The sequence below is a fragment of the Dasypus novemcinctus genome, chromosome 6 (genome assembly GCF_030445035.2).
Source record: "Dasypus novemcinctus isolate mDasNov1 chromosome 6, mDasNov1.1.hap2, whole genome shotgun sequence".
Classification (NCBI taxonomy): Eukaryota; Metazoa; Chordata; class Mammalia; order Cingulata; family Dasypodidae; genus Dasypus; species Dasypus novemcinctus.
In genome coordinates, this window is record NC_080678.1 from 27,721,593 (window position 1) to 27,749,441 (window position 27,849).

Below are 27,849 nucleotides of genomic sequence, written 5' to 3' on the forward strand. Positions count from 1 at the left end.
TTTTTCTTTTTATAATTTTTATTTTGCACTATAAAAAAACAACAACCAGTAACATACCACTTTCCTTCACATTAACATGGGTTTTAGGAAATAATTTCCATTTCCCCTGGAGAAATTATCTATAGGCAAAAAAAGTAGTAGTACCACAATGCAAAATCTGCAAACCTAGAAGTCAGTAGCTTGAAGACGACCCCTAGGGGCAGGGAAGAAAATGAGGGTCACAAGAGACAAAACACAAGTAAGGACAGCCAGCAAGTGGAGGTGGCTGTTTTCACTACCACTCACCCAGGCTACACAGCAGGTACCCTTTCTCCTGGCAGCCACTGTCATCGTCGCCAAGGGGCGACTTTTGGCCTGCATTCTGGAGTACTGTTTCCAAATGACACAGGAGTTTCATCGAGAGAGGTTCAAGTATGAATAAGAATCATGCCAAAGTCCAAAGTCAGGGAATAACCCACAGTTTAAGAGAAACCAGGAAGAGTCAATGTCTTGCTACTTCAACCAACTGCCTCCACTGGACCCAAGAGGGAATCTCAAAAACACTTCAGGGTTCAAACCAGCATAAGGATCCTGTCCCTTACAAACCCAGTAAGGTTGCTTTCCTGACTAGATGGTGGTCAGCTTTTGCCCTGAAGCAAGGCAGATACCGAGACTGCCAAAGTTCAAAACAGAAGGTGGTAATTGTGCTTCCTTCAAAATGAATTGGCTTTGTAAGGGCCTTTTCTCCTGGTCCAGCAACTGCATTTTGTCTTGTTGCTGCAGGTATTTATTGCCTTGCGCTTGAAATGAAAAGGCGAACTTTGAGGTGCGAGGACGGAGCAGTCCTGAGAGGGCTGGGGTTCTGGAAGTACAGTAGTCAGCACAGGCTGTGCTCGCATAATGGCTTGGCCTTCCTTCAGTCCCGAACACCTGTCCCCGAGGTCAGTATGAAGTTCATTTGCAAGCCTGGTGACCACTCACTATCCCACGGGAGCCGTGTGATAGAGCGAGTGAGGTCTTCAGTATTGCACAGGTATGAAATGTCCATGAGTTTAAAAAAGAGAATCACAGTTGCTCTTGGGGCTGGGCTGGCTCCCCCTCCCCACTTCAGCGGGACATGGCCGTGGCCACAGGGCTCCTGCTGAGCTCTGGGATGGCTGAGTGGGTGGGTACAGGCGCCAGTGCTGAGGTAGGGAATGTGCAGAAGGAACCCTGCACATCAGGGCTCAGTGTCTGCAAATGGTCTAGAAATGAAGAGCCTGCTGCCTCCCCTTGGCAGGAGGAAGCCTGGGGTTTGGGTGTGGAGGGCAGGATCTCAGATTCATACTGCAGGAGCTGGCCCATGAAGCCAAAATTCGGTGAGATCACACTCCTCCTCTGCTTGATGTACTCGAAGGCCTCCTTCAGGCGGAATTGGTTGGTCTTCATGAGGTAAGCCATGCAGATGGTGGGTGAGCGAGAGATCCCGGCCTCGCAGTGGACCAGGATCTTGCCTCCCTTTTCCCTGACACAGTCTGGAAGGAAGACAAGAGGGTGGGAGTAAGTTGGGATGGAATTCAAAGGAAAAGCCAAAACACAAGAAGCAAGCACTCAAGTAACCTAGCTGTTAAACACTTGTGCTCACTCAAAAGCTGCAGTCCCACACTAATCTGCTAGTTTTTAATTCCCACTGGTAAGAACAGAACTTTGGAGGTCCCACTGATGTCTGTCCCCATGGAAGACCTTCATCATCCTTAGAGATGCTTCCCTCTTCCTCAGGACCCTTGTAAGTCGCACTTCTGCCACTGGAGGCACTAGACTTGGAGAAATTCCTTCCTGGGGATGCCATTGTAACTTGGGTTCCATAGATGGGCTTCAAGAGGCATTGGAAAATCCTGCATGCAACGTTTTATTGGGTATGTATAGTTTTCTGAGGAGAGGGTTCCAGGCTCAAAGACAGTGGATAAGCAATTCCTGCCTCTCAGTCTGAGTCTAATGATGCTAGTCTCCATCCTGGTAGAGGCCTTCTGGCCTCCCTGGGTACCCTGTCTGGCTGTGCCAAGGTGGGATTGCTTGGCTCACCTCCCATCAAACATAGTGCACACACACCCTCTAATTATAGCCCTGGCTAAGTGATGGTTACTAGATGAAGAATATGAATGGCTTTTGCAACTATATTGTGCACAACAATGGGAATCATGACTATAAAGCTACCACCATCAGTTAGGACTCTTCAGGCTTAATATGACAAAGGGCACTCGTTAGGGTTAATATGGGGGGAGGGGCACTCTCCTTTCCTGTTTGACTCCTCCTGAAAAAGAGCAAGAATTGCTGAGGACCAAGTGATTTTTAAAAACGGGAAAGGGTAAAAAGTTGTGTGTGTGTGTGTGTGTATATATATCAAATAAAACCACAAAAAATACAGTCTTTCCGATTCCTTCTTTTGCTCATAAGGAAACAATGACATCACAGGATGTAGCTGGCACTAGGTAAGGCCACAGTATGCAAAAATATTTTTTTAAAAGTCAGTATTCCCCTCTCCAAGTTCAAAAAGTTTGCAAATGAATCTGTAAGATTTAAAAGATAAAGATTTCTGAGGGGTAGAGATGAGCCCTGGAGTTTCCCCTTCTGAACCAAAACCTCAAAGGATACACGGGAGCAAATGATTAGAGGTGCCCCCAATTTAGTCTCTGACTCAAGAGAAAAAACCTTTGTAAACTAGTTCAAAGGGGAGACCCTGAGCTCCTAGGATTACAGGGTTGTAGCTCCTGTTTTCCTTTGTTCTCAGTTGGCCTCTTCTGCACTCTAGCTTTTAACTGACCCAGTGTCACATCAGAAAAGCAAAGGTTCTAGGTTGCATTGCCTCTGGAACACTCTAAACCTCAGGGGCTTGCCATTCCAGGTGGCCCTCTTCTGTCAGAAGGGGTCAGAGTGCATGGCTCAGCACACTGACTACAGAAGTCGCCCAGGGCTTCCTTCTATCAGCAGGGCAAGGGTCTGGGGAAAAGCATCTTGTGCTTTCAAAACACGGTGGGTTTGGGAAGTTGTGGACACAAAACACAGACACATACATACACAGGATGGAGAGGGCAGGTTCTGAGAAATGGATGGGGGCGGGTTTAATGACCTCATTAAGCAGCTATCTAGGTAATTAAATAACAGGCTGAGAAGGGCAAAGCATTTCCCAGGACTGGGAGAACAAGTCAAGGGTTTCCCACCCTGAACCCATCATTTTGGCTGCTTCCCAAGGACTCCAAAGGAACCATCCAGCCTTAAGGCTCAGGTGATGAGGAAAACAGGCTCTGCCTTTTGCCTCTGGTGAGTTTCTCATCAGGGTTTCCTGTTGAGTGGCAGAGAGCCCACCACATGGCTGAAGGGGGCCCTTTAATTGCTACCTATACTATAAATGCTGCTCTGCCAATCACCTGCCCTTCCCCCTTGACCATCCCTCAGAACAAGATACAGGAAAATCATGTCTCGGTTTCACCAACCAAGCATGTTGAAGAGAAGAGAAAGACGGGCTCTGGCGAGGGAGGCCCAGGACCAATCATGAAGTTGGGGAGTGGCGTTTACAAATTTGAGACAGGAAAAAAAACACAACCCAGCCTGATCCAAAGAACAGGGAAAAGAAAAGATGTCAAATGGAAGAACAACTGAGTCAACACAGTAGCTGGAAACTCCAAGGTCCAAAGTCCTTTCTAGGCAGAGAGGTCTGAAAACAAGACCTTGGGTTTGGACCTGTTAAACAGAGTAAAGGATAACTGCCTCAGAGGACTGCAGAAAGTATGCAAAATACACCAACTTCTCCACACATAAAGCCTGAGCTTGAGGCAAGTGCTCTCAGTAATCCAAAATTAGCTAGAAATGCAAAACAAATTTGCCAAACACCCTGGAAAGCTGCCGGGCCCTTGGGGCTCAGTGCGGACATAGTGCTCTCTCAATCCTTCTGTTTGTTTCTAAAAATATTCCAACCTACGTAGAAGCACAGTTAGGGTGGTTCTTTGTCCCCCCACTGCTTCCCTCATATGGAGTATTACGTGCGGACACACTTTCTGAGTCCCGCCCAGCTAGAAACAATAACAAAAGCGGCAGTGAGCATTGCCATAAAATTATATTAATCCATTTATCTTGCAAATTAAAGCTCCTATTAATAGCAACTCAAATCCTCCTCTCCGCCTTCTTGGAGGCTGCAGCCCTGCTTGGCTCTAACTCTTGGTGAATGCATGTACAAAACACTTCTCTTCTTGGTAAATAAAGGGAGCCCCCATGAGTACATCAAAAACTGAGGACATTTGCCCCATACGGGGCTCCCACTAAATAACTGAAGGGGAACCGGCTGAACCTACCAATGAAGTCTATTGCTTCTTGAAAGTGGGAGCTGATGTCGGCCGTGTGGCTGTCTTCTACGGGGATCCATTTGTAGTGTAGGTGGGTCGTGCAGGCCTCAGACGCCCGCCGTGAGACATTCAGCAGGGCCGTGATGTGCAGATTGGCGAGGAATTCGCACTTGGATGCGTGGTAGGCACTTCCAAGGTACAGGAAGGGAAGAATTTCAACTGGGCCACCCTGTAAGCAGAGGCAAAGCACAAGCAGGAAATATTGGATTAGCCTGCTCGTTTTGGGAGAAGAAAACAACCCTGACCTATTTGTTTCTTAACGTGGGAGGTTCCCTTTTGGGATTCCAGGTAGAGAGAGTTCAGAGCCAGGGCATTTCTACCCAAGGGGTGTGGGTAGAGCCTCCATCCTGGCAAACTCTCTACCCTGCATTACCACCTCGTGACTCAGTGACAGCAAAGATTTTCATTTTCTTGCACATATCAAGGAGGAAGGAAATGCCAGCAGCCTTCCTGTGCTCACAAGGATGAGAGGCAGTATGGGAGGAATTGAAGAGACCCCAGCTGAAGTTCTATCTGCCCAGAGGAGGAGGGCAAGTCCTTTAACCTTGGGCCAGCCTCTGTTTTTTGTCTGTAGAGGAGGGCTCAATCAGCTGAGCTCCCTCCTTTCCAGGCCTGGCATTTTACATACTGTATTTCATCAAACCTAGAACACTGTTGGTCCTAAGATGGATCCAGACGTTGGGGATGTGAAAATGTACCCCCTTCCCTCAAGAAAAAGAAAAAAAGAATGGAAAAAAGATACTCAGAACTAAAAATAACCACCATCTACCCAGAACCCTCAGATAAAAAACAGTTGTTAGGCAACAGGCAGAGGGCTTCCCCATTCCTGACCTTCTTCATACGGGGGCTGAGGGTACTGGTGTGAGAAGCTTATATCCGGTTCCCTTTTGGGAGGCCACCCACACACCAGGTTTCTAGTTAAAGAGGATGTAGATTAAGGGAGAACCAGAGACCATCTACCCTGAGGCAAAGCTAAAAAGAACTGCTAGCCGGACTCTGGCAATCAGAATTTACAGGGTTTTAAGGCAGAAAGCAAAGCCAGTGAAGGCGGGAACAATGGGCTTCCCTTGAGATTGAGAGGGAATCACTGGGCTGGGGGACAGTTGCTGTTTCTTTGGGAAGCTTGCCCATTCCATCCATCTGCTTCCCGTGTTTCTATTTCCTGTCCTGGAGTAAGAACGGAATGGAAAACTCGGAGTCCTCTGCCAGGCCCATAATAAGGAAGGGGCATGTGATGAGGGGCAGCAGCAGGATATTCCCAATTTACCCTGCATGTGATGTTTGCTCTTTCTTTCCAGAAAAATGTTAACGCAACCAGTATTTTCCTTTGCAGCTCCAACTGTGGGCTCAACACTTTAGATGGCTTCACATAGCATCAATTTCACAACAAACCTACAAGGTAGGTGACATCATCTCCATTTTACAATTGGGTATTTGATGCCCAGAGGGGCCTCAAGTCAGAGGTAGTCAATGGTAAAGTTTGGATTCGAACTCAAATCTTATTGCTTAGCATGAGCTCTGAGGACTCATCTACCTCAATTTCAAAATGGTGATTGTTATGAGAAAGCAATGTTTTAAGTAAAGAGAGAATGGGAAAAAATTCGCTCCCTGCCTCTTAAGATAAATTTCCATTACGTCCCTTCTCCAATAACTCCCAAGCTTCCATGCATACAAGGCAGCCTTCCCAGGCAGCAATGCAGTCCAGTGGTTAAGAACCTGGGCTTGGACAGCAGACAGGGTGGTTCCTGGTCAAGTCATCCCAGCTGTTATGACTTTGGGCAGCTTCTCTATGCCCTGAACCTTTATCTGTAAAATGGGATTAGGAATACCCGCCCTCTCAGGATAACTGTAAGGAGTGAATGGGATAATAGACGCATTAAAGTCTGGCACATTACATTGCTGCTACTATTATCCATAAGCTGAAGGACAGACAACACAGAACATGGCTTTTTCTCCCTGAGAAAGACACTGAGGCCAATTAATCGCAGCAGGTCTGGTCCTGGCCTAAGCTGAACCCCACTACAGGGGCCTTGCTCCGCACGAGTTAGGAACCCAGGGAAACAGCAGAAGTGGTGCAAGGTTCTCTGGAAAAGGAACAGGAGATCCAGGTCTTGCAGTCCATGCAGCCACAGACCAGTGATGGATGCCAACCAAAGGGCGCCAAGAGCCTTGCGCTCAAAGGAAGGGCTTAGCTAACTGCATCAACGTCTCTCCTCTTCAGTGCCTGGAAAACTCTGGCACACCAGGCCCGGGAGCCCATCCAATTTCTTCTGGAGCTTGGCCCAATATACCCCTGAAACTGTTTCTTTCCCTTTCTGAATCTCCTGCTTAAACTGAAGAAGAAGAAGCCAAAGGCCCTGAGAGACCAAAAGATTAACGCGACTCGCCTGGCTTCCCTCAATGCAAAACGCTTCTACAAAGCAGTGCTGGGGAGGAGTTCCCCAGATGAATCTTCAGACACATCAGGGCCTCCCCAAACTTTGCTTGGCCAAAGGTCTGCTGTGCTTTCACAACACCCTGCCAATTCTCGTTTCTCTTTCACTTTCACAGAAACTGGGAAAAACACAACCCAAACAAACCAGAAGAGAAATCCAGCTAGGCCAGATGCCCGTAGCTTGAAAGCTGAGTGTGCATTCTAGACTGTGAATATTTTTAATAAAGGAAAACAAATACAACAATAACGCTGGTACCTTGCCAAACAAACAGGCTTCCTGACCAAGGATCCTGTTTGAGGTCACGTGACTTTCCTGGGAAGTTTATCCCCAGGGACAGAGTTCTGCTCATGGCAGGTGGCTGGCATTTTAGGCAGTGTCTAGGTTTCTTTCTTATGACTGGGATACTTTCTTATCTTGTGGGAAAAGTTTGTAAAGCTCCTCCCAGTAAGTCAGGTGCCTAGAAAGACCCTCTTCTGAAAGAGGACCAGGTGGACAATAGAAGGTCTTGAAGAGAACCACAACCGGAGTTAAAAGGAGGGCTCTGGGCCTTCTGTGGCTGTAGACCAACCGAGGGAATCTTCACAATTAATCATCTCACTAGCCACGATACAAAATTTTTTCCTCTGCAAAACAGGAAGGTTGGTTTTGATCTCTGGTTCCTGCTGATCTGGGTTCTTACCTGCTTTTTCCTCATCTCCCTGCATCATACTAGATAAACCCCTGACTACTGAGCTTTCCACTTGACTGTTCCTGTCACAACATACAGGTTTTGTTTTGTTTTTTTTTTTGGAGGTACAGGGGATTGAACCCAGGACCTCATACATGGGAAGCAGGCGCTCAATCACTTGAGCTATATCTGCTCCCCGACATACAGTTTTTTGAAGGAAAAACAACACTTACGCATATTTATAGAAACATGAAATCCTCAGTGTCTCCTAATCCCCTCTGGGTCCAGAATTTATGGCATTATAAGCATCAGAAGCCCTTAGAGGAGGCTGCTCAGCCATCTAAACAGTAGTTTCTCCATTTCCCCATCCTGTGTCAGTTAAAAATACCAACACGACGTGCCTTGACAGGTACAGGGCTGGTCTGCAGAAACTGCAGAGCATGAACAACTACAGAGGAAAGCAACACAGGAAGCATGAAACTCAGCTCTGAAGCATTTTCAGGGAAACCTAATCCAATATTCTGAGGCTTCTCTGGACGTCCCAAAACAGCTAATAATAACGTATCTTTCACTTCCCCTTTTCTCCAGAAGCCGTCAAGCATTCTGTGGCTTGTTTGCTCTTGTCAACTTGTTGGCTGGAAAGAAGCCCATTTACTCTTGGATGGAAGCTCAAGTTGGCAAGCAACAGAAGCTTTCTACAACTAGAGGATTCTGCCAACAGCAGTGCTGAGTGGTGAGAGAAAGAAGAGTTAGGGTGCCGGTGAAGGACGGACAGGGGCCCAGGACACCACTTCCGTGCCCAATACCATTTCTACACCACGCACCTGATCATAAGCCGGCTTGTAGCTGATGTTTAGCATTGGTTTCCCACATTGGCCGATGAGGGCTCTCTCAGTTTCAATCTTCTCTTGTGAAATGGGTTTTACATCCACACAACACTCAGGATATTCCGAGTAGAAGGTCTCATATCCTCCTACCAAAAAAAAAAAAAAAAAGGGCAACAGGTGTAAGCATTGATTTCTCTGGCTGTCAGAAAATACCCACTTAACCAATACCCAGAGTGTGGAACAGTAAAAAATATGCTAATAGATTTCTGATGACTTTTTTTCCCCCAGGAAATCCAACTAACAGTTTAAAAGAGAAATGGGGCTCCTCCAAAAACACACACACACATCTAAAAAGCTATAGGACAGAGAGGCAATGATTAACTTTTTGTGTCTACCAGAAGCAACTTAAAATGTGAAAGGAGATATCTGACATCTGGCAAATATTAACCAAATCCCTCCAGAAAACAAAAGCAATTTTCTCTCTTGTTCACCTAAAATGAAGATGTGATTATGGAGAATTTCATTAATTGTGAAAAGAGACTCTAAAACTGGTCACTTTTTCCCTAGTCCATCAGCTCTGAGCAGGATTACAGGTGGAACTGTCTCCATTCACAAGGAAATGCGGGCTAAAATGAAGTTTAAACACAGAGCAATAACACAGCCTTGCCTCTTCTCACTCCCAAGGTACTAAGAACCACGGCTGACAATCCTTTCAATAGGTCCAATTTAGCGTAATCGATCGAGTTAATTACCTTCTGAACCAAACTGAAGGAATGGGGACTTGTGGAACTTAATTCTTAGCTCCCACCTAAACTTTCTATCTTTTTTTATTATCTTCTCCTGATATTTTCCCTCACACTCCAAATCATAAGTCAACTACTGGTAGGCATGACTCTGTAAGAATCCTTAACATTATATTTAACTTCTTCAAACTGGCCACTTAAGGGATAAACTACTCTCTGACCAAGTCACAGCAATGTGCATATACAAACAAGCCTTCACAGTGAAAAAGAGCCAAATTAAAGAGAAGATTCAGAACCCCTGGAATGCCACGGACTAGTGGGTGAACAGACCAGCTTTGCCTGGGGAATCCCTTTGCTTCCAACCAAAGCAACCGCACTTCCAAGAGCCTCCAGAAAACCCACTTTCATTTTTTTCTGGCCAGAGAATTCACTCGGTGTTAAACCATCAATTAAATAAACATTCTGAGACCTCGTATTCTCCAAAATGTACCTCTTTCTGTCGCCTGGTGTTTGAACTGCTCCTCAGTGGAACACATGCTGGCTTTTTAAAACCCCTGCAGCCGACAAAGGGTTAATGGATTACCCGGCAGTCTCCGGCTCCCTCTCAGAAGCTGCAGCCAATTCCTAAAATGAGTCATCTTGCCATCACTGCTTCCTCTCAGCTCTCTGGAACTGCCCCCACCCCACTTAGTACACCCAAATCTTTCCTGTGGTCACTTCGGCAAATAGCCTACTGCACCCTCCTGGATGAGCTTCTGGCCCTCCGCAGTGACCACGTTCCCAGTCATGACAACGGGGGCCATGCCGGGTGGGGGTGGGAGGCAGAGAAGGGCTGTGTGAGGCCTAGCTTCTCAGATTCCCCCAACAGCCCCCAGCCGTCTTCCCTCCTAGGAAGCAGGCAGCAGACCTACATGGACCCACGGCTTCTTCAGAAGAGGTGCCCCGAGACAGTTAACCTAACCACCCAGGCACTTCCCGTGCCCAAGCCTCAACATTTTGGGTTCTAGGTGACAAACTGAGTGCTTTGGGATGGGAATCTGATGCAAGAGGGGTCCAGGCCCTCCAAAGCTTCAGAATGAGGCTTGGGAAAGAGAAGCCTTCAGGTGGCCCAGCTCTTGGCTTTAAATAGACCACTTAAGAGTTGGCTGTTAGGAGGACAGACAGGAGGTACCGGTGGGGTGGGCTGGATCCTGCCTGTGACGAAATGCCACAGGCAGACAAAGAGTCTCAGTGTAGCCCAGAGACAGATAAACAGGGCCCTGCCTCTGCAGGCTGGGGTCAGGAGGAGTCCACCCGATTAGACGGTCTCTGTCTTTCACCCACTCTCATCAGCGGTGTGGAGAGACAGAACATTCCTCTCCCGTGCCTCACTTGAGTTGCAAAAGCAACGGCCATTCTTATGGCTGCGTCACCCCTCTTCAGAGTGATTCTGCTTTCAATCACTGCCTCATGCCCAGGGGAACAGTACTCAGACGCTATACAACGATATGGACTGATAACTTCATCTGACCATCAACCTCTCATTTTAGTGGGATATTTGGGCAGAAGGGGTAGATTAAGGGAAGGGTTAAGGGTGCTGTCTCTCTCAGGATCTGAGATGCCCCTGGATTAATAAAACTCAAACTCCTATCAGGACCTGAGTTAGCTAAGGAAATAAAATTTTTCTTTGGCAGCGATTTCGAAGTTTAGCAGTGCTACAAGGGATCAAGCCATTTCTGCCAATCTGTAAAATGCCTGCAACCTCTGACCCAGCAAGTCTCATGATTTTACTGAAAGACAGTACATGGAAGAGCATATAGACAAGGCTATCTGCTACACTGCTTCAAAAAGCAAGGCTGGAAGTGACCTAATGGCCATCATCAGGTTAAAATGTGAAATGGACACGTCTGTCCTTTATTTTTTCAATTTTTTATTTATTTTTCTTTTTTCTTTTTATTACATATGTCCTAATGTGGAGAAGTCTCCAAGATCTAATCGAGTGATAAAGGCTGGAAAAGGGAATATATGCAAGTATTCTTATTTGCTGTAAGATACTTGTAGAAAATGAACTTATCTAAAGTTGAACATGAAATGGTTGACAGTTGTTCTGGGGCAGTGATTTGGGGTCTAGGGTGAGCCAGTGGCCCACTTTTCACTAGAGCCTTTTGTGCTGTTCAGATTTTACCTGTATACTTAGGCTTCATTTCAACAACACTGTAGACATAATTTTCCTGAGATGTGAGTCTACAGCTGCCTTCCTGTGGCAATAACTTCTACACTGACAGCATGGACGCCTTGGAACAGCGTAGGAAGCAGATGTAGAGCCAGGAGGGGCTTCCTGGAACACATCTTTCAAGCCTCTTGGGGAGGTGGAACCTTTTCCTGTACTCACTGCTCAGGACAAGACACAGAAAGCACATCAGGAAGAGAAAGAAATAGAGGCCAGGTGCAAAACCTCCGCAGGGCATGGAGTAGGCCATCTCTCTCAGCCCGAAGGCAGGCTATCACCTCCCACCTCCATCATCTACCTAACAGGAACCAAAGACGGACAGTCAGCAAGAGGTGCTAATAGGTGGGAGCTGCCCACGTGCTGCCTCCCCCGGAATCTCCGGGTCTGGAGTGTGAAATTCCCCAAGTTGCATGGCTTTTAAAACAGGGCCTTAACTCCCAGTTCACTGCACCTGTGTTCTGAAGCACAGACTTGGCAAGGGCTTTTCTTCCAACCAGTTCTGCTCCCCCACCAGTGTCACATCCCAAGGTGTGTGATCAGGGCTGGGACCCCTCCGGGGTGCCACCGCTGCTGAACCCTCATCTGTGCACCCCGGACAAGATGCCCATACACCTGAGATTATTAAGGCCTCAAATACGAGGTGGGAGCAGTCAAAGGAAGCGACCCGGAAATCAATGCCGCGCCAGTTTGAGAGTCAATCACCCACCCACCACCGGAAGCCAAAGTCATCTCCCTCGTAGGTGAAATGGGCAGGCCCCGTGAAAGGTCACGACGACTGGCTGCGTGGCTTCAGGGGTGGGGGGAGGGCGGCGGAAGGTGGTGAAAAAGGTGGGAGGGCTGCCGGCTTAGAATTGGGCCTGAGAAAAGCCTGGGAGGGGAGAAGAGAGGGCCGGAGGAAAACAATAAAAAGCAATAAAATAAAAAGGAAAGGAAGGGGGAGGGACTCGCCGGGGTCAAAAAGGCAAGCGAGGTCGATTAAAACACAGTGTAACATACTGTAATTGTCTGGGCGGGAAGGAAGGGGACACCAAGGCGCCACGCTCCAGGAGGAGGTGGGGAAGGGTCGCGACCTGCTAATCCCTCCCTTCAGGTCTGTCTTTCAGGAAGGCGGGAGTCTTGTCCCCAGCAGGAGCGCCAGAGCCCGCGCCGGGGAGCAGCAGGAGCCGACAGCCCCCAAACCGGTAGGAAGCGCCCCAGGCGCATACCCACCCCCCCAGCCTGGCTCCGGAGAGGCTGCCGGGCGCTTTCGAGGAACGCGGAGAGGGGGCAGCCCTGGGCGCCGACATTTATTTGCGTGCGCTCGCACCTCGCGTACGTCACGGTGAACTCCCGGGCGAGCGGAGCCTTTCCGGGCACCAGGGGTGGGTGGTGGGGGCGGCCCGCATCGGCAGGGGACCCCAGGGCCCGGCGTGCTCACCTTTGAGGAAGTAGACCCGCGGACCGGCCGGCAGGCAGGCGAGCAGCGAGGTGAGCACGACGCGCGCGGCGCTCTCCTCGCGCAGCTTCTGCCAGTGGCGGCTGCCCTGGTCGAGCACCACCACGGCCGCCACGCCGCCGCCGCCCTCCTGCAGCAGCCGCGCGCGCGCCGCCTCGTCGGGCAGCACGTAGCGCGCCGACACCGCGCCGCCGCGGGCCCGCCGCAGCACCACCGAGTTGAGGTTCACGTTGAGCGAGCCGCGCACGCTCGAGGCGGCGAAGGCCAGGTAGGGCCGGCAGTCGAGCACCACGCAGCGCGCCGCCGCCTCCTTGCGGAGCATCTTGCGCAGCTGGCGCCCGTCGAGCGACGTGACCTTCATGCCGCCGCCGCCCAGCGGCCCCGCGCCGCGCGCCCCGCAGGTGCCCACGGCCAGGGTGCCCGCGGGCGAGGCGCGGGATGGCAGCCTTGGGGGGCTGCGGCCGGCCACAGAGCCTAGCGCCGGCGCGGCCGCTCAGCCCCTCTTTCCCGCCCCGCACGCTCCGCGTCCGACCCGGCGACTCGGCGCCCCAGAAGCCGGGGATTCCGCAGGCAGCGCAGCGTTTTATGTGAATGAGTGCGGCCCGTGACGTGACTGCCCATATAAGGCCAAATATGGGTATTTCCCCGCCCCTCCGCCGGGGACCACGCCCACCGAGGGCGGGGAGAGCGGGGCGGGCGCGCGGGGCGTTAGTCAGCGCGGGAGGGAGGAAGTAGAAGGCGCCTCCTAGGGCTGTCGGTTGCGTGGCGTGGAGGGACTCATTCGTGCATCACCCCGGACTACCCGTGGGGTCTCCAGGAATGCCGAGGTGGCCCACGCCGTGCGGGAAGCGGAGGAAGCGGAGGAGGCAGGGCCGGCGCCGCGTTAGCGGGTTTTCGGTTTCACGGACGTTGGTTGGGGTGCGTGCTAGGCGCTGTGCTAGGCTTGGCTTGTGGAGCCGAACGCTGCCCCCCATGAATGGAAAAGGCTTCTGGTGCCTACCGAAATCCCCACGTGTGACATGAGCTGATGCCTGGGATCTGCTTCAAGGGTTGGGTATAGATGACTCGAGATTGAGCGTGTGCTGGTGACTGTTGAAACCGGGGGCTGAGACCCTGGGGACTCATTATAGTTTTTCCTCCACTTTTCTTTATGTTTGAACGTTTCAATATCTAAAGTTCCAAGAAATAAAAACGGGGAAAGAAGAGCCAGAAATTAATCTCCCCAAATGGATACTGCTCTCAAAGGATTGACAGTCCTTTTTCTCTATCACTCTCCAATAATTAGACTAATAAATAGAATTTTGAGGAGCTGTTTTCTGAAAGCCGGAAAACCCGTTGTGAAATCAGCAGCAGCATCAACACGCATCCCCCCAAGGAGCACAGTCCAACCAACTGCCGTCCAGGTGGCTTCTGGATTTGGGGGATTATCTGTGGATCAAGTATAATCCCAGGCTACCAGCCTCCACCCCTCCCCAGCAGTTTTGGACTTCCCACATCCATTCTTGGGGAACTGGACACCATTCTTCATACCAGGGCTGTGCTAGCTCCTGTTCACTGAGTGATGGAAAGATAAAAACACTTCCCTGCCCCAAGCTCACTGTCAACCATTTTATTCTTAGCCTGGGGAGGATGGGTGGGGGCCATGCTGGATGGAAAACAGCCTGCCTCTCCTAGAGAGCGGCGTCCTTACAACTGACAGGAGATAGTGAGGCTTTTAGAAGGAAGGAGAAACCAAATTATCTGCACTCACTCAAGGCTGCTGTCCTTTCCTGTGCCTTTTGGGTTCTCTGTGCCAGGCTTCCCTGTGACCCACTGCCCCTCCTCCGATGTGTTCTTTGTTCTGATCACCCCCCTTCCCCCACAAGCCATTCCGCCTGGAGCCACACGTGTGCATGGGGCAGCCACATCGGCTCTGTGTTGGGTGCTGGTGACCCCAAAGAGCAAAACTCGCTCCCTGCTCCAGCTGCTCCCAGACCAGAGGGGAAGCCTGGCCCAGTCAAAGGCCTCTTTAAGGTCCTTTAGTCAGTCCCAGAGAGCGTTTAGTGTGTATGTGCAAGTGTGGGGGCCGGGACATGACTGCCAGGCTAGAAAAGCCTTCCCAGAGGAGATGAGAGCTGAGGAGAGCACAGAATAAATTGAGGCTTGCTAATCCCAGGAGGTGACGGGGCAATTCCAGGGAAAGGAAACTGCTCAGAGTTAACACACACGCACACAGCGTGTTATGCGCCGGAGGCGTGTGGGAGGCTGAGGCACTTCAGACATTTATTAGAATAATAAGCAGGGGCAGGTGACGGAGGGCGTCCTGTGCCACTTAAGGCATTCAGAGTTTATCCTCCGGCCAGATTCACCCCCCTTGGAACTCTAACTTCAGTGACACGGTCAGGTTAGCATTTGGGTAGGTCGCTGGGGTAGCGGTGTGGGGGGTGGTTATGTGAAGGTGGAGGTGGGGACCACACAGGAGTCTCGGTAGGGAGATGGATGGGAGGCCAGGCCAGGGCTGATAAGGGCCTGCCGGAACTTGGCAGTGATAGCAGCAATGAAGACAGAGATAGGAGAAACATTTAGGAAGTAAATTGCCGGAAGGGATGGGATGGGGAGGTGACTGGGAAACAGGGTGCTCCCGCAGAGCCAGCGGGGGTTGGGGGGGCAGGGACTGGGTGAGTGGTGGTGTGCCGTTAGGGAAGACCCCTGTGGGAATACTGGGAGGGCAGCAGTAGGAAGAAGGAAGGAGAAGGGAGTAAGAGTGGCTCTGGGCAACCCAAGGGGGTGCCCTGGAAGCGGCAGGGGCCTGGCAAGCCGGAGGGTCCCGACAGCTGGATTGCCCCTTTCCTTCCCTTGTCCATAGGTAACCACGTCCCGGGACTCTACCTTCCAGATTTCTCTTCTGACCTGTACTTTCCAGTCCTTGGCCGTGTAGGCTTCATGGACATACAGAGGGTCCCGCGCTTGGTTTATTGCTCTGCTGTCACTATCTTAAAATTTGCAATATTTTTTGACAAGGGATCCTGCATTTTCTTTTTGCACTGGGCCCCCACAGATTATCTGGCTGTAGTTACTCCCCCATTGGGATCTGTGGGAGCACCCTGTTTCCCAGTCTCCAAGCCCTCTCTCTTCTCTAACAATGCAATCTTCCTAAACATAGTTCTGATGGTGGAGACCACCTGCTCTGCTCCAAAACCTTCAATGACACCTACTCACTCTCTGATAAAATCCAAATTCCTTTGTGGAACATGAAGAGCCTCCTGATAGCCAATTGGCCCTAACCCACCTCTAACCTTTTTCTCCCTTCCTCCTCCCCACCCCCCATACTCCCAGGTCCAGTCACCAAGCTGTCTGTTTCCTAAAACTTTATAAGCCTTTTGCTGCCTCCACCCCTTTTACAGGACTTGAGAACCTCCCCCATTTCTTTGTATAGAAATCTTGCTCCACCTGCATATGCCAGCTCCAGAACTACAGTTGCACATCCAAGAAGCCACCCCTTAATTTCTCAGCCCTCCTGAGGCTTCTCACCATCTCTTTGTTCAGTTTCCCCCTCCCCCCAGCCTGTCACGAGAGTGTTATCTGTCCTCCCATTAGCCTGTAGGCTCCCAGGCCGCAGTCAGGGGCCTTATCTGACTATCTGTGTCTTCCTCACAACACCTCAATAAATGTTGGTGGAGTGGAATTTAAATCTTACTGAGAGCAAGCAGCCTGCTTTTTAGGAGACAGTTGGCAACAGCATAAATCAGGTCTTAGACACTGGGAGGAGGCAAGAAGGGGGCTGTAAGAGGTCAGTCCACAGGAGCAGGAACTGGAGGTCATTGGCCACAGGTCTAGAAAGAAGAAGAGGCTTCAAAGATGGGAAATAATCATGCCTCCTTCCCACACTCCCACCCATACTGCTTTAGAATGGGAGTGGAGGGAGAAAAAGTAGAATTTAAATGATATTATAAGTCTGTGCAGCAGAACCCTGTTCTGTTCGTCATTCTCTACCCAGTGGTTGTGGTGGTGGTGGTGGTGGAGGTGGTAGTAGAGGTGGTAGTAGAGGTGGTGGAGTTGGTGGAGGTAGTGGTGGTGGAGGTAGTGGTGGAAGTGGTAGTAGAGGTGGTGGAGGTGGTGGTGGTGGTCATGGAGCTGGTAGTAGAGGTGGTGGTGGAGGTGGTAGTAGAGGTGGTGGTGGTGGTGGAGGTGGTGGTGGAGGTGGTAGTAGAGGTGGTGGAGGTAGTGGAGGTAGTGGTGATGGAGGTGGTGGTGGAGGTGGTAGTAGAGGTGGTGGTGGTGGTGGAAGTGGTAGTAGAGGTGGTGGAGGTGGTGGTGGAAGTGGTAGTAGAGGTGGTAGAGGTGGTGGTGGAGGTGGTGGTGGAAGTGGTAGTAGAGGTGGTGGACGTGGTGGTGGTGGTGGTGGTGGTGGAGGTGGAGGTGGGCATGGTTATTCTCACAGAGGGGAAGCAGTGTCCCTCATTTGACCAGTTCTCTTAAGCCTCATGCCCTGGTTTTTCTTGTAATCTGGGATGCTTACCCTTTGGAAGGTCACGAGAGCCCCTTTTTAAAAAGCTGTGGGCCCTTTCCTTGGAAAACAGCACACGGCATTCTGCTCACAATTTCAGGGAGTTCAGGGACCTGACAGGAGCCTGGGGTCTCAGGTTTCTGCCTCAGCTAATCTCCACCTCAGTCAGGAGCTTCTGGGATTCTTTCCCAGCCCTGCTTCCCCCGCTACCCCGCCCCCCCCCCTCCTGAACCCTGCCAAGCCTCCCCCAGCCTATAAACCTTTGAGAGAGCAGCTGAAGCCAGGTGACCTCTGGGAATGGATCAGAGTGCCTGCAAATGCCGGGGCAGGGGCACAGAGCAATCCCAAAGCTGGCTCAAGGAGCCCTCTGGCAGCCTCAGACCTCTCAGTAGTATGCATTTTGCCCCCTCAGTTAGTTTATTTACTTGTTTGTTTCTGGTTATGAAAGTAGTGCATGCTCATTGCTGAAAATGTGGAAAATGCAGAGAAGGAAAAGTGATGCTTTATTTTTCTTTTCTTTTTTTTTTTAAGAGCTCTGCCTTCTCCTGCTTAAGATCCTAAATCAAGGGTGTTCCCAGGTCTGGAGCTCAGACTTGCCCTCCACCCATCTTGGATAAAGGAATTCAATATCCAGTCTCTGCCATTACTAGTTTTTATTCATTTACCAATATTTATAGAGTGTCTTTTCTATGTAAAGCATGGACAGCACTTGCTGTGTGACTACTGAGAATCACCCCCTTGGAGCTGTGGTTTCCTCCTCTATAAAAGAGGACCATCAGTGCCCATCTGCTAATGGTGAGTGACAATGACATAATGTCCATAAGCTGTATTTGCTTGAGATATTTGTGTGGTTGTTGCTAAAAATATTATCCATCAGCAAAGCATTCACTCATTTATTTGGTTAAATACTGATGCACTGGTACATTCATTTTCCTCATTGGTAAAATGGAGGTAAAAGTAGGTCTTAGCTCATGGGTTACTGTCCAGAGTCAATGAGTTAATACATATAAAGTACTTCGAACAGTGCCAGGTGCATATTAAGAACTCAGTAAATATTAGCTAGTTGAACAGGCTGTATGTAGTATTTGTTCCAGCCAAGAAAAAACAGTTTTCCGATGGTACCGGAAATATCAGTGGGGGTAGGGGACAGGGAAGACAGATTTATCAACTATCTAATTCAACTGACAAAGAAAGAATTAAAGAAGCCTATGAGCTTGTTCTTCTGAAAACATACTGAGTGCAAGGGATATTTAACGAGTAAACATCCCCCAATCCACTTAGAGCAAAGTAGAAGAGACAAGAAGCCGTTAATGGCTCTATAGCAAGTACTCAGTTGGGTAGTTCTGATAGTGAAGGCTGAAGTTTGGAGATGAGAGTGATCAGTGAAGTGGTAGGGCAGGTGCACCCAGTAGGGTTGTTTAGATTTGAGAACTAACTGCTCGAGTTGTAAGAACAGGGACTTTAGAGTCTGACAACTTGAGGTTCAAGTCCATCATCTGCAACTTAATGATTGTATGACCTTGGGCAAGTTTCTTCACCACTTTGAGCCACAATTCTCTATCTGAAAAAAAATGGGGATAACAATAGTAGGTGGCTCATAGGGCTGATGAGAAGATTAAATCAAGTATCTACGCAAAGCACTTCTTTGTATGCCTGGAGCATGGCGAGGGCTTCATGCCAGCCAGTGTTTCTCTTTATGAAAAATCACAGGCAGCATCAAAGCACAGACTCTAGGCAGTAAGGAATTATATTGCTACCTGCTTGAAAATTTCCAGATAGAGAGCTTATTGCCTCATGACACATTTTTGAGTGAGGCCAAAAAAGGAAACAAGTATATTCTGGGATTTTTTTTTTTTTTTAAGATTTATTTTATTTCTTTCCCCTTCCCCACCCCAGTTGTCTGTTATCTGTGTCCATTCGCTGTGTGTTCTTTTTGTCCGCTTCTGTTGTTGTCAGCGGCACGGGAATCTGTGTTTCTTTTTGTTGTGTCATCTTGTGTGTCAGCTGTCCGTGTGTGTAACACCATTCCTGGGCAGGCTGCACTTTCTTTTGCACTGGGCAGCTCTCCTGATGGGGCGCACTCCTTGTGCGTGGGGCTCCCCTATGCAGGGACACCCGTGCGTGGCAGGGCACTCCTTGTGCGCATCAGCACTGCACATGGGCCAGCTCCACACGGGTCAAGGAGGCCCAAGGTTTGAACCGCGGACCTCCCATGTGGTAGACGGACGCCCTAACCACTGGGCCAAGTCCGCCTCTCTATTCTGGGATTTTATGAGATGCTACATATGTCCTAAGAACTTCACTTAAGCCTTACAACCACCCTATGACATAAGCACTATTGTCCCCATTTTACAGTTGACCAAGGTCACACAGCTGAAAGAGACTACCCTTTTTTTTCTGTCTTTTGCTCCCAGGTCTGGAGAAATACAGTGTAAGCCTACACTATCTCTGAAATATTTGAAGAGGGTGACCATGTTCCTTTCCCACCTTCTCTTTTCTAAGATAACAGTCCTTGCCATTTACCGTACCTGTTTTCCAGACTCTTAGGAAGACACTTTTGTTTCTTCATCAGAACTCTTTACTTGTGGTTCCTCAGAGTGAAACAGGGCCCAGCAGAGAATGCCCATTTAATCAAAGTGCTAAGGTTATGCAAAAAAAGTGTAGCTGTTAAGGACCCTGCACATGGTTAGAGAAAGGATGAAAGGGAACAGAGGAAATGTTTGAAAGCAAAGAAATGCAGTTCTTCACCTTCAGTTGAGGGACACAGGATCCTGGAGGATGGAAACGAGATGTTATCCTCCAGCTCCAGCCTCCCCCATGCAACAGTTCCTATTCTGCAGTTCAAATCTGGTCTGGATAGTGCCACGGCATCCTTGAAAGCTACGGAAAGGGGGCTGGTGTGGGAGATATTTAGAAGGAGGATATTTGTCCTTCTCTTCAACTTCACCCTAGAGATCCCTGCCTAGGAGATAAATGACTGGTGCAACTTTGTATTTACTTTATTAAGGGTCTTTTTTGTTGTTGTTGTTAAGGGAGAGCATTTGCCTTTGAATGAGCTTTGTATTGGTTCCATTCTGAGGTCCTGGGGACAAGGAGAGTGGGAGTGCTGTAGGGAGAAAACACCCATCCATTTATGTAAACTCTGGGTAGCTCCTTCTCTCCCTCTCCCGTCTTCTCGCTCTCTTCCTATAGAGGCAGTGTGATGTCTGGAGGCGTTTCCCAGACTTCATTCAGTCTCTTCCCACCCTTGGAGATTTTGCAAGATCTGAGTACCATCTCCTTTATTATTTCCCAAATTGACTTTACAGAGACCTGTTAAAAGGGGAAAAAATTTACCCTTAAATACTTGACAATTCAAATGGATACTTTCGTCTGTGTACAAAGTACAGGCCACCTCTTCTGCCACCAAGGAAGCCACACGTCACTTGTGGGAACAGGAATTGGGTTCTGGAGTACCAGAGACCAGGGTCAGGGCCAGGGTCTGGAAATGACCAGCAGTATAGCCTTGGACAAATGGGTTAACTCTTCTGAGCTTCAGTTTCTTCCTGAGTAAAGTCGTGAGGTGGTTTGTACCTTATAAAGTGCTCAGGATATTCTTCATCTCTACCTCCTTTCTGCCTGGAGGTCTGGAATCCTACTTTCCCGGTCAGGAGAACAACATTCCTAAAACTCCAGAGTCAGAGCAAGGGCTTTGCCCAAGGGCTCCACTAGAGCCTCTCTGCTTGCCCTGCTGTAGGACCCTGGGCAATTTACCTTCCTCTCCCGGGTGGGGTTCCTGATGGCAAAGCTTCTCAAATGTACATACAAATCACTGGAAGCTGTTGAAATGCAGATTCTGGTTCTGGTCTCCAGATTCTGCATTTCCAACCAGCTCCCAGGTAATGCTGACGCTGCTGGTCCACAGATCACACTTGGAGTACAAGGAATTAAAGTCCTTAACTCCTAGGAGTGTTGGAAGGCTTAAATCAGACAATACATCCTAAGTGTCTAGGTGCTAATGTCCAGCACTTATCCAATAGGTGGTAGCTCGATTGATAATAACGTAGCAACTCATGTGTGTATGTGGGGGCTGGGGTTGTTGAGAGGTGGAGGATTATGGGACACAGCGTACCTGTGGGGTCTTGGAAAGGGCAGCATACCAGGAGTCAGGAGATCTGGGTTCATGTCCGAGCTTTACAACTCAGGTCACAGCTGTGTGAGCTTGGACAAGCATCTCGAGCTTTCTGAACCTTGGTTTCTCCCTCCACAAAAGGCAGGGGTTGAATTAGATGGTGGCTGAGAAGCCTCGCAGCTTTAAATTGCTGAAATCTGAGGATGGTAACCCTTGATCCACTCCCATCACCCAAAGACACCAAACAGGCTTGACCTTGGCCATAACCTTGAGCTGCATCTGTTTCAGGGACGATGGGTTTTCTCTGATCCCGCCTCACCAGTGGGAAGGGTGAATAACTGGTGATCCCAGCCGGGTGCCCTTGGCATTCCTCAAGCGTCCTGTGACATCACCTGCAGTCGCCTCCATTCCTGAAGTTGTGCCTGTCGGAGTGGGATAATTTGCAGCCTGAACAGGAGTGAGTCTGCCCAGAAAAGGGATGTAAAAGGAGGTATTTTTGACATTCCATCCCACTGTTTCACCACACTAGAGGCAAAGGTGATTCACAAGAGAACTCGCTTCCTGTATGTATGTCATACCTGCCAGATTCCAACCATTCTGCACATCAGTTCAGATTCTGGACTTGAAACCAGGTGGCCAGACCTTTAGAGAAACTTGCCCCTCGGTGGAAGGAATGGGCTCATAGCAAGCCTAGCCCCCAAATGGTGTAACAGGCCCGCCGAGCTGCCTGAGTCCCTCAGCCCCAACTGCCTCCCAGTGCAGGCCCAGAGATAAGGCACAAGTCCACACTGAGCCCTTATCGTGAGCAAACATGTGCAAACACGTACTGAGCAGCAGCTGTTGTATGCCTCTGGCTGAGTGAGTTCACTTAACTATCTCATATAACCTCATTGCATCCCCAGGGAAGAGGGTTTGTGCAGATGGGAGCACCCAGGTTCCAAGAGGTTAGGTGACTTGCTCAGGGTCACAGAGCTAGACTTTACGGAATTATCACCCCTGGAGCAATACCCATCAGGGTGAGCTGACCCCTCCCTGTTTTGAATTTGTGTCAAAGTCCCTGTCCTGGTTACACTGATTATTTATACCTCCCTCTCTCCCCTTGACCAAGGAGCCAGCTTGTGAGGCCCCTGCAGCCACATCCCCAGCCTGGCCCTGGTAAACCATTTTGGAATGGGGCCTCAGGTCTTAGCACTCTACCTCTCAGCCCTGGGCTGCATAAGGAAGGAAAAGAAGCCCAAGACCTACTTCCTGTCCTCAGGGGGCCTGCGGTCTGGTTGTGACCCACAGACCAAATCACGGAAGGGACGCAGGGCCGGACAGTCAGGCTGGGTTTGGGTTGCAGATTCAGTGGGCTGGGTCAGTTCAGAGGAGGGCGAGATGGCTGGGGGGCTGAGTGGCCGCGTAGGGCCAGGGAAAGGGACAGCCCTTGAAGACCAGGAAGGACTTACTCAGGCAGAGGGGGGGGGGACGGCTCTGCAGCTGAAGGAGATGCGTGGGAGGAAGCATCGGCAGTGCCAGGCAGCCAGGTCGTTTCCAGGGACTATGAGAAGACACCCCCCTCCCATGGGGCACAGGGCGGTGCTGGGAATGGTGAGGAGGCAGGGGGCTGGGAGTGGGAAATATAATAACACCCGCTCTGTGCCATCGGAGAATATGTACATTAAGTCTTAAAAGTGTTTCTTATCCTTTGACCTAGTAATTCCACTCCCAGGAAATTCTCTCAAAGAACACCTCCAAAGTATGGTTGAGGTAAAGCTATATTCACAACAGCATTCACAAAACTGTTCATAAGCAGGGAAAGATGGAAGCAGTGATACATATCTCATAAAGAAATGGCTAAGAAACTGGTATACTCAGCACCATTAAATGTGATGTTTTTAGAGACTCCTAATAAGGTCAAAAATCAATTATGTTAAAATATTAAGTGAAATGTCAGATTACAGATAATGACAGTTGTTACTTACTGAGAGTTATATCCTAGGCACCAGGCTTAGTGCTTTCATATTTGCTCTCATTTAATGATCTGTGCAACAACCTGAGAAGATGGAATTATTTCCAGGTAATATATTTGGAGATTGAGGCTCACCCAGGTAGGGGAAGAAGAGCTGGGATTCGAACCCTGGTCCCATTTCAAAGCCAGCACCCTGACGACCACCACCTCATACAACGTGACCACGTCCAACAAAGAGCCTTGCGGGAAATATGTCAAATACTAACAACCATTTTACCTTGTGAACTTGTGATATTCTTTCTGTATCCTTTCGTCATTTTCAGTATTGTGCTTATCATTCTGCGACTTGCTTTTCCCCACTTACCTGTGGGTCTCAGTGACCTTACCATCTTTGGACGCCCTTTATTCTTTTGGGGGGGCCCAGACTGTACTACTCTATGGATCTGACACTATTTATTTACCTGGGTCTCCTATTGAAGGACATTTTGAAAGGTTCTAATTTTTCACTGATATAATCAACCCTGCATGAAGTATACTTGTTTACACCCCTTTGGGCAGAGCTTTGTCTGTTTGTTTTTAACAGAAAATAATAACACTGGGGGGAAAACGGTACTTATAAGAAGCTATACGTGTGGCTTTGACAGATTGAAGACAGAGGGATTTAATCAGGCACTTTAGATTCAAGGATGGTCCTTGACCATGGCTTAGGCCAGCAGGTCTGTTTGAAGGAGCAGTGTCTCTGGTGTCTCTGGTTGCTGGTATCAGCCTGCAAACGCCAAACCCCCCAGACACACATGGCAGGTCTAGCACTTTTCTCTTTGTGGGGAAGTTAAAGACGAGTGTCCCCTGCCGTTGATTCATATTGACATGCAGCCTAATTCTGTTTAACTGTGGGCAGATCCTCTCCAGGAAGTCAGTTATTCCAGTGCCTCTGGGGCACCAGGATGTAGAAGTGACTCTGCTTCAGTCAATTCCATCAACTTCCCTGAGGGTCTTTTCTAGCAAATCTAGTTTGAAAACAGAATTTCAGCCAATTCCTTACACCTGCTATGTGGTTCGCAGCCAATTTTGTCAGGGCCCTGGGCTGCCGTTGGTTCTTTTATGGGGAAATAAAGGACTGGAATTGATGGAGACCCCTCTTGTGGATCCTAAGAATGGAAACCCCCTGGCTCTTGAAGAGTCCAGTCTCCAAGTGGTTCTGTGGGGCTGCCAGGAAAGCTTTCCTTTGAGAGCCTCTGATCCATGCAGGAAAGCCCAGTCATTTCTCAGTCAACGAGATGCTATGCTAGAAAATAACAACGAACAACACCACCCCTTCCAAAGGCAGCTCCTGAGCAAGAGTCTAGATCTATCCAGCTGTGTTCTGTCTGGTGCATTATGTTCCCCATCTCACCATCCTTAGCCCGAGCAGCCAGGACATCGGCCTAAAGCTCCCAAGAGAGGAGGCATCAGCTTAGTGAGGTGTGAAGGTCTGGCCCAGCACCTGTTATTCAGGAGTGCAAAATCTAAGTGGAACAAAAGGTCTGGCACTGCTTATATAGGAAAAAGCCCCAAACCCTTAACTATATGGGTATATGTGTTTGTACGTATACAGATAAATTCTGCAAGTACACACATAAAAGTGTTACCAGCTGTCCGTAGTTCCTTTTGAGGAGTGTGACGGGCTCTCTCTGTTTACTTTTCCTAATGTTTGACATTCTGAGAATGAGCACATCTTTTGAGAAAGGCAGTTACTGTGGGGTTAGGGCTAGGGGGACTTTGGATTCAAACTCAGAATGTATGTCTCTGGACCGGATACCGCAGCTCTTCTGCCTTATCTGTGAAAGTGGGATGACAGTAATAATCCCAGCCTCACAGGGTTGTTTGGAAGATTAAACAAGGCAATTCCCAGAGCAGTTAGCACAATGCCTGGCTCTCAGTAAGCACTCAGAAAATGCGAGCTGTTATTATTACTTTTATAACAAAAAAGAAATATATATGTAGATATTTAAGTATATCTCTATCTCTCTTTTACTATCTCTCTCTCTCTAAACATAGGCTCCCCACCAAAGGATATGGGTTTCATGAGGCTCCATAATCATGCCTATGGTACATACAGCCATAAAAAGAAATGTGAGAATCAACGGATGAATGAATGAGCAAAATGTGGCATACACATACAATGGAATATTATTCAGCCATAAAATAGAATGAAGTGCTGATACATGCTAGAACATGGATGAACCTTGAAGATACTGTGTCGAGTGAAATAAGCCAGACACAAGAGGGAAAATAGTGTGTAATTCCACTTATATGAAATAACTTACCAGTGGTAAGGAAAGGGAAATGTGGAGTTAATACATAATGGTTACGTAGCTTCTCTTTGGAGTGATAGAAACGTTTTGGTAATAAATGGTGATGATGGTAGTACAAATTGTGAGTATGATCACTCCCACTGAATTGTATGCTTAGAAGTAGCTGAAATAGGAAATTTTAAAAGAGAGAGAGACTAAGAAACAATGACAATTAAATGCAATCTATTGCAACATCTGCTCTCCAATACATTGGACTTATGCAGGTCAGCTAACAGGGAGGTGAGAATGGTCAAACACCAAACCAGGGAACCGGGAGATTCTACAGCTGCAAGCAGGAGAATCCCATCCATTAGCCATGTGGGATCTAAGCCCCCTCTCGATTTAGAGGTGCAGTAGACATCGCCATCCCAGTGTCCTCAGGATGGAGAAATAAAATATGGATTAGAGTGAACTTACTGGTATTCTACTGTAGAATTATTGTGACTCTAGCAATGGAAGAAATTTTATCATTGATGTGGAGACAGTGACCACTGGAGTTGCTGAGGGCAGAGAGAGGGAAGAAGAGGTGTGATATGGGGGCATTTTTGGAATTTGGATTTTCCTGAATGATACTGCAGGGACAGATGCGGGACATTATATATCCTGCTATAACTAACTGAATGGACGGGGAGAGAGTGTAAAGTACAATGTAAACTATAATCCATGCTGTGTAGCAGTGCTCCAAAATGTATTCATTAAATGCAATGCATGTGCCACAGTGATGAAAGAGGTTGTTGTGGGAGAAGTGGAAGTGAGGGGTATATGGGAAGCTCATATTTTTTAATATAACATTTTGTGTGATTTATGTATCTTAAAAAAAAAAGACAATAAAAAATGTTTTTAAAAAAATGCAATCCATGATCCTGGACTGGATCTAGTAGTGGAGAAGGACATGCCCTAAAGGACATTATTGGGACATTTGAAAAAGTTTGAATTAGACTGTATGCTTTATATCAATGTTAAATATCTTGAACTTGATAACTGTATTTAATGTGGTTACATAAGTGGATATCCTTATTTATTAGGAGATACACTAATAACTTAAGTGTTCAAGAAGCATGATATATGCAGCCTGCTCTCAAATATTTAGAAGGTAGATATAGAAAAGGAAGGAAAGAAGGAGGGAAGGAGGGAGGGAAGGAATAACAAATGTGACAAATTGTTAAAAGTTGGTAAATCAGGGTATCTGGATAGGAAGTATATTGGAGTTCTCTGAATTGTTTTTGTTTTTGTAACTTTTCTGTAAGTTTAAAATTATTTCCAAATAAAAAGTGTAAAAAAATGTGAGAGAAGAAGGGAATGGCGGAATGACTGCTTGTTGATGACCAGCGTGGCTCCATTTGATGTCCCACTATTCTCATAGAGGGGAACTAAAGAAAACCATGGTGTAGGAGGGTGGAATTGTCTGAAGGCTTAGCTTAGAGCTCCTCCCTCAAAACAACAACAACAACAGCAACGTTCTACCACGGATTAGCTGGAGAAGTGACCGTCTTGTCTTCCGTCTTAACCCAGGAACCGCTGAGGCTTGAAGAAATCCGTTCATTCATTCAACAGATATTTATGGAGTGACTATTGTGTGCCAGACACAATTCTAAGCCCAGGGATACAGCAGTGGACAGAGCAGATCAAAAGAAAAGAAAATATCAGACAATCTCATCTTCAGACAGCTTACATTCTAATGGAGGGAGACACTAAGTATAATTGACATGCAGTATACTGAATAGTGGTAAGTGCCCCCTATGCCAGACATGTGGCAATGTCTGGAGACATTTTTGGTTGTCGTTACCTTGGGGATATCTAGTAGGTAGAGGCCAGGGAAGCTGCTAAGCAACCTACCACTCCATAGGACAGTCCCCACGACAAAGAACTGCCCGACCCCAAAGATCAGTAGTACGAGCTTGAGATGGAGTTGCAGGAGATGATGTCAGAGAGACAAGAGTGTGGGGCTAGAGGCGTGGGGGAGGGGAGGGAGCTCACCAAGAGCCCTGTGGCATGCAAGGACTTTGCCTTTTACTCTCGGCCACAGGGCTTAAACCTAATGCCCGTACTAGCTGGCAGGATGGCCAGGTCACAGCCAGGGAGGGAAATCCTAGGCAGTCCTTGACAGGGTTCCAGCCTCTGGCCCTCCCTGGCTTCCTCAGGGCAGCCACGCCTCAGGGGCTGGAAAGTGGAAGAGAGGTAATTTCCAGTCATTAAAGTGGACTTCTTCAAGGAGTAAAAACCCGCACTTTGTTAGGAAGTTGTTAATTATGTGAGAAGAGCTCAGCCTTCCTTGATCACCAGGAACTATGGGAGTC

At 48.5% G+C, this 27,849-nt stretch overlaps 1 protein-coding gene and 1 long non-coding RNA gene across 4 annotated transcripts; one reads left to right on the forward strand and one right to left on the reverse strand.

Moving 5' to 3' along the window:
* DUSP5 (dual specificity phosphatase 5) lies at nt 1-13,230 on the reverse strand. Its single transcript, XM_004473252.5, has 4 exons — nt 12,654-13,230; nt 8,282-8,430; nt 4,305-4,524; nt 1-1,493 (listed from the first exon to the last, which is right to left on the reverse strand). Exons 1-4 carry the CDS (start codon nt 13,030-13,032, stop codon nt 1,087-1,089), a joined length of 1,155 nt encoding a protein of 384 aa, XP_004473309.1. The 5' UTR covers nt 13,033-13,230; the 3' UTR covers nt 1-1,086.
* Nucleotides 12,038-27,770, forward strand: LOC111759102 (uncharacterized). 3 transcript variants are annotated; one of them, XR_009186085.2, is made up of 4 exons: nt 12,038-12,417; nt 17,855-17,952; nt 21,557-21,805; nt 25,257-27,770. It is a non-coding gene; the product is annotated as an uncharacterized lncRNA (long non-coding RNA). The 3 variants fall into 3 exon arrangements; XR_009186084.2 differs by lacking the exon at nt 12,038-12,417 and having other exon boundaries at nt 17,078-17,952; XR_002793187.3 differs by lacking the exon at nt 12,038-12,417 and having other exon boundaries at nt 17,078-17,952; nt 21,557-21,758.
* The last annotated feature ends 79 nt before the right edge of the window (nt 27,771-27,849 follow it).

What these genes read in the sequence shown, in the direction of transcription:
- DUSP5 (XM_004473252.5), bottom strand. Translation starts at nt 13,032, where the DNA reads ATGAAGGTCACGTCGCTCGACGGGCGCCAGCTGCGCAAGATGCTCCGC. An exon ending in ACAAGCCGGCTTATGATCAG is followed by an intron (nt 4,525 to 8,281) that starts GTGCGTGGTGTA and finishes CTCTGCTTACAG; the next exon opens with GGTGGCCCAGTTGAAATTCT. An exon ending in AGAAGCAATAGACTTCATTG is followed by an intron (nt 1,494 to 4,304) that starts GTAGGTTCAGCC and finishes TCTTCCTTCCAG; the next exon opens with ACTGTGTCAGGGAAAAGGGA.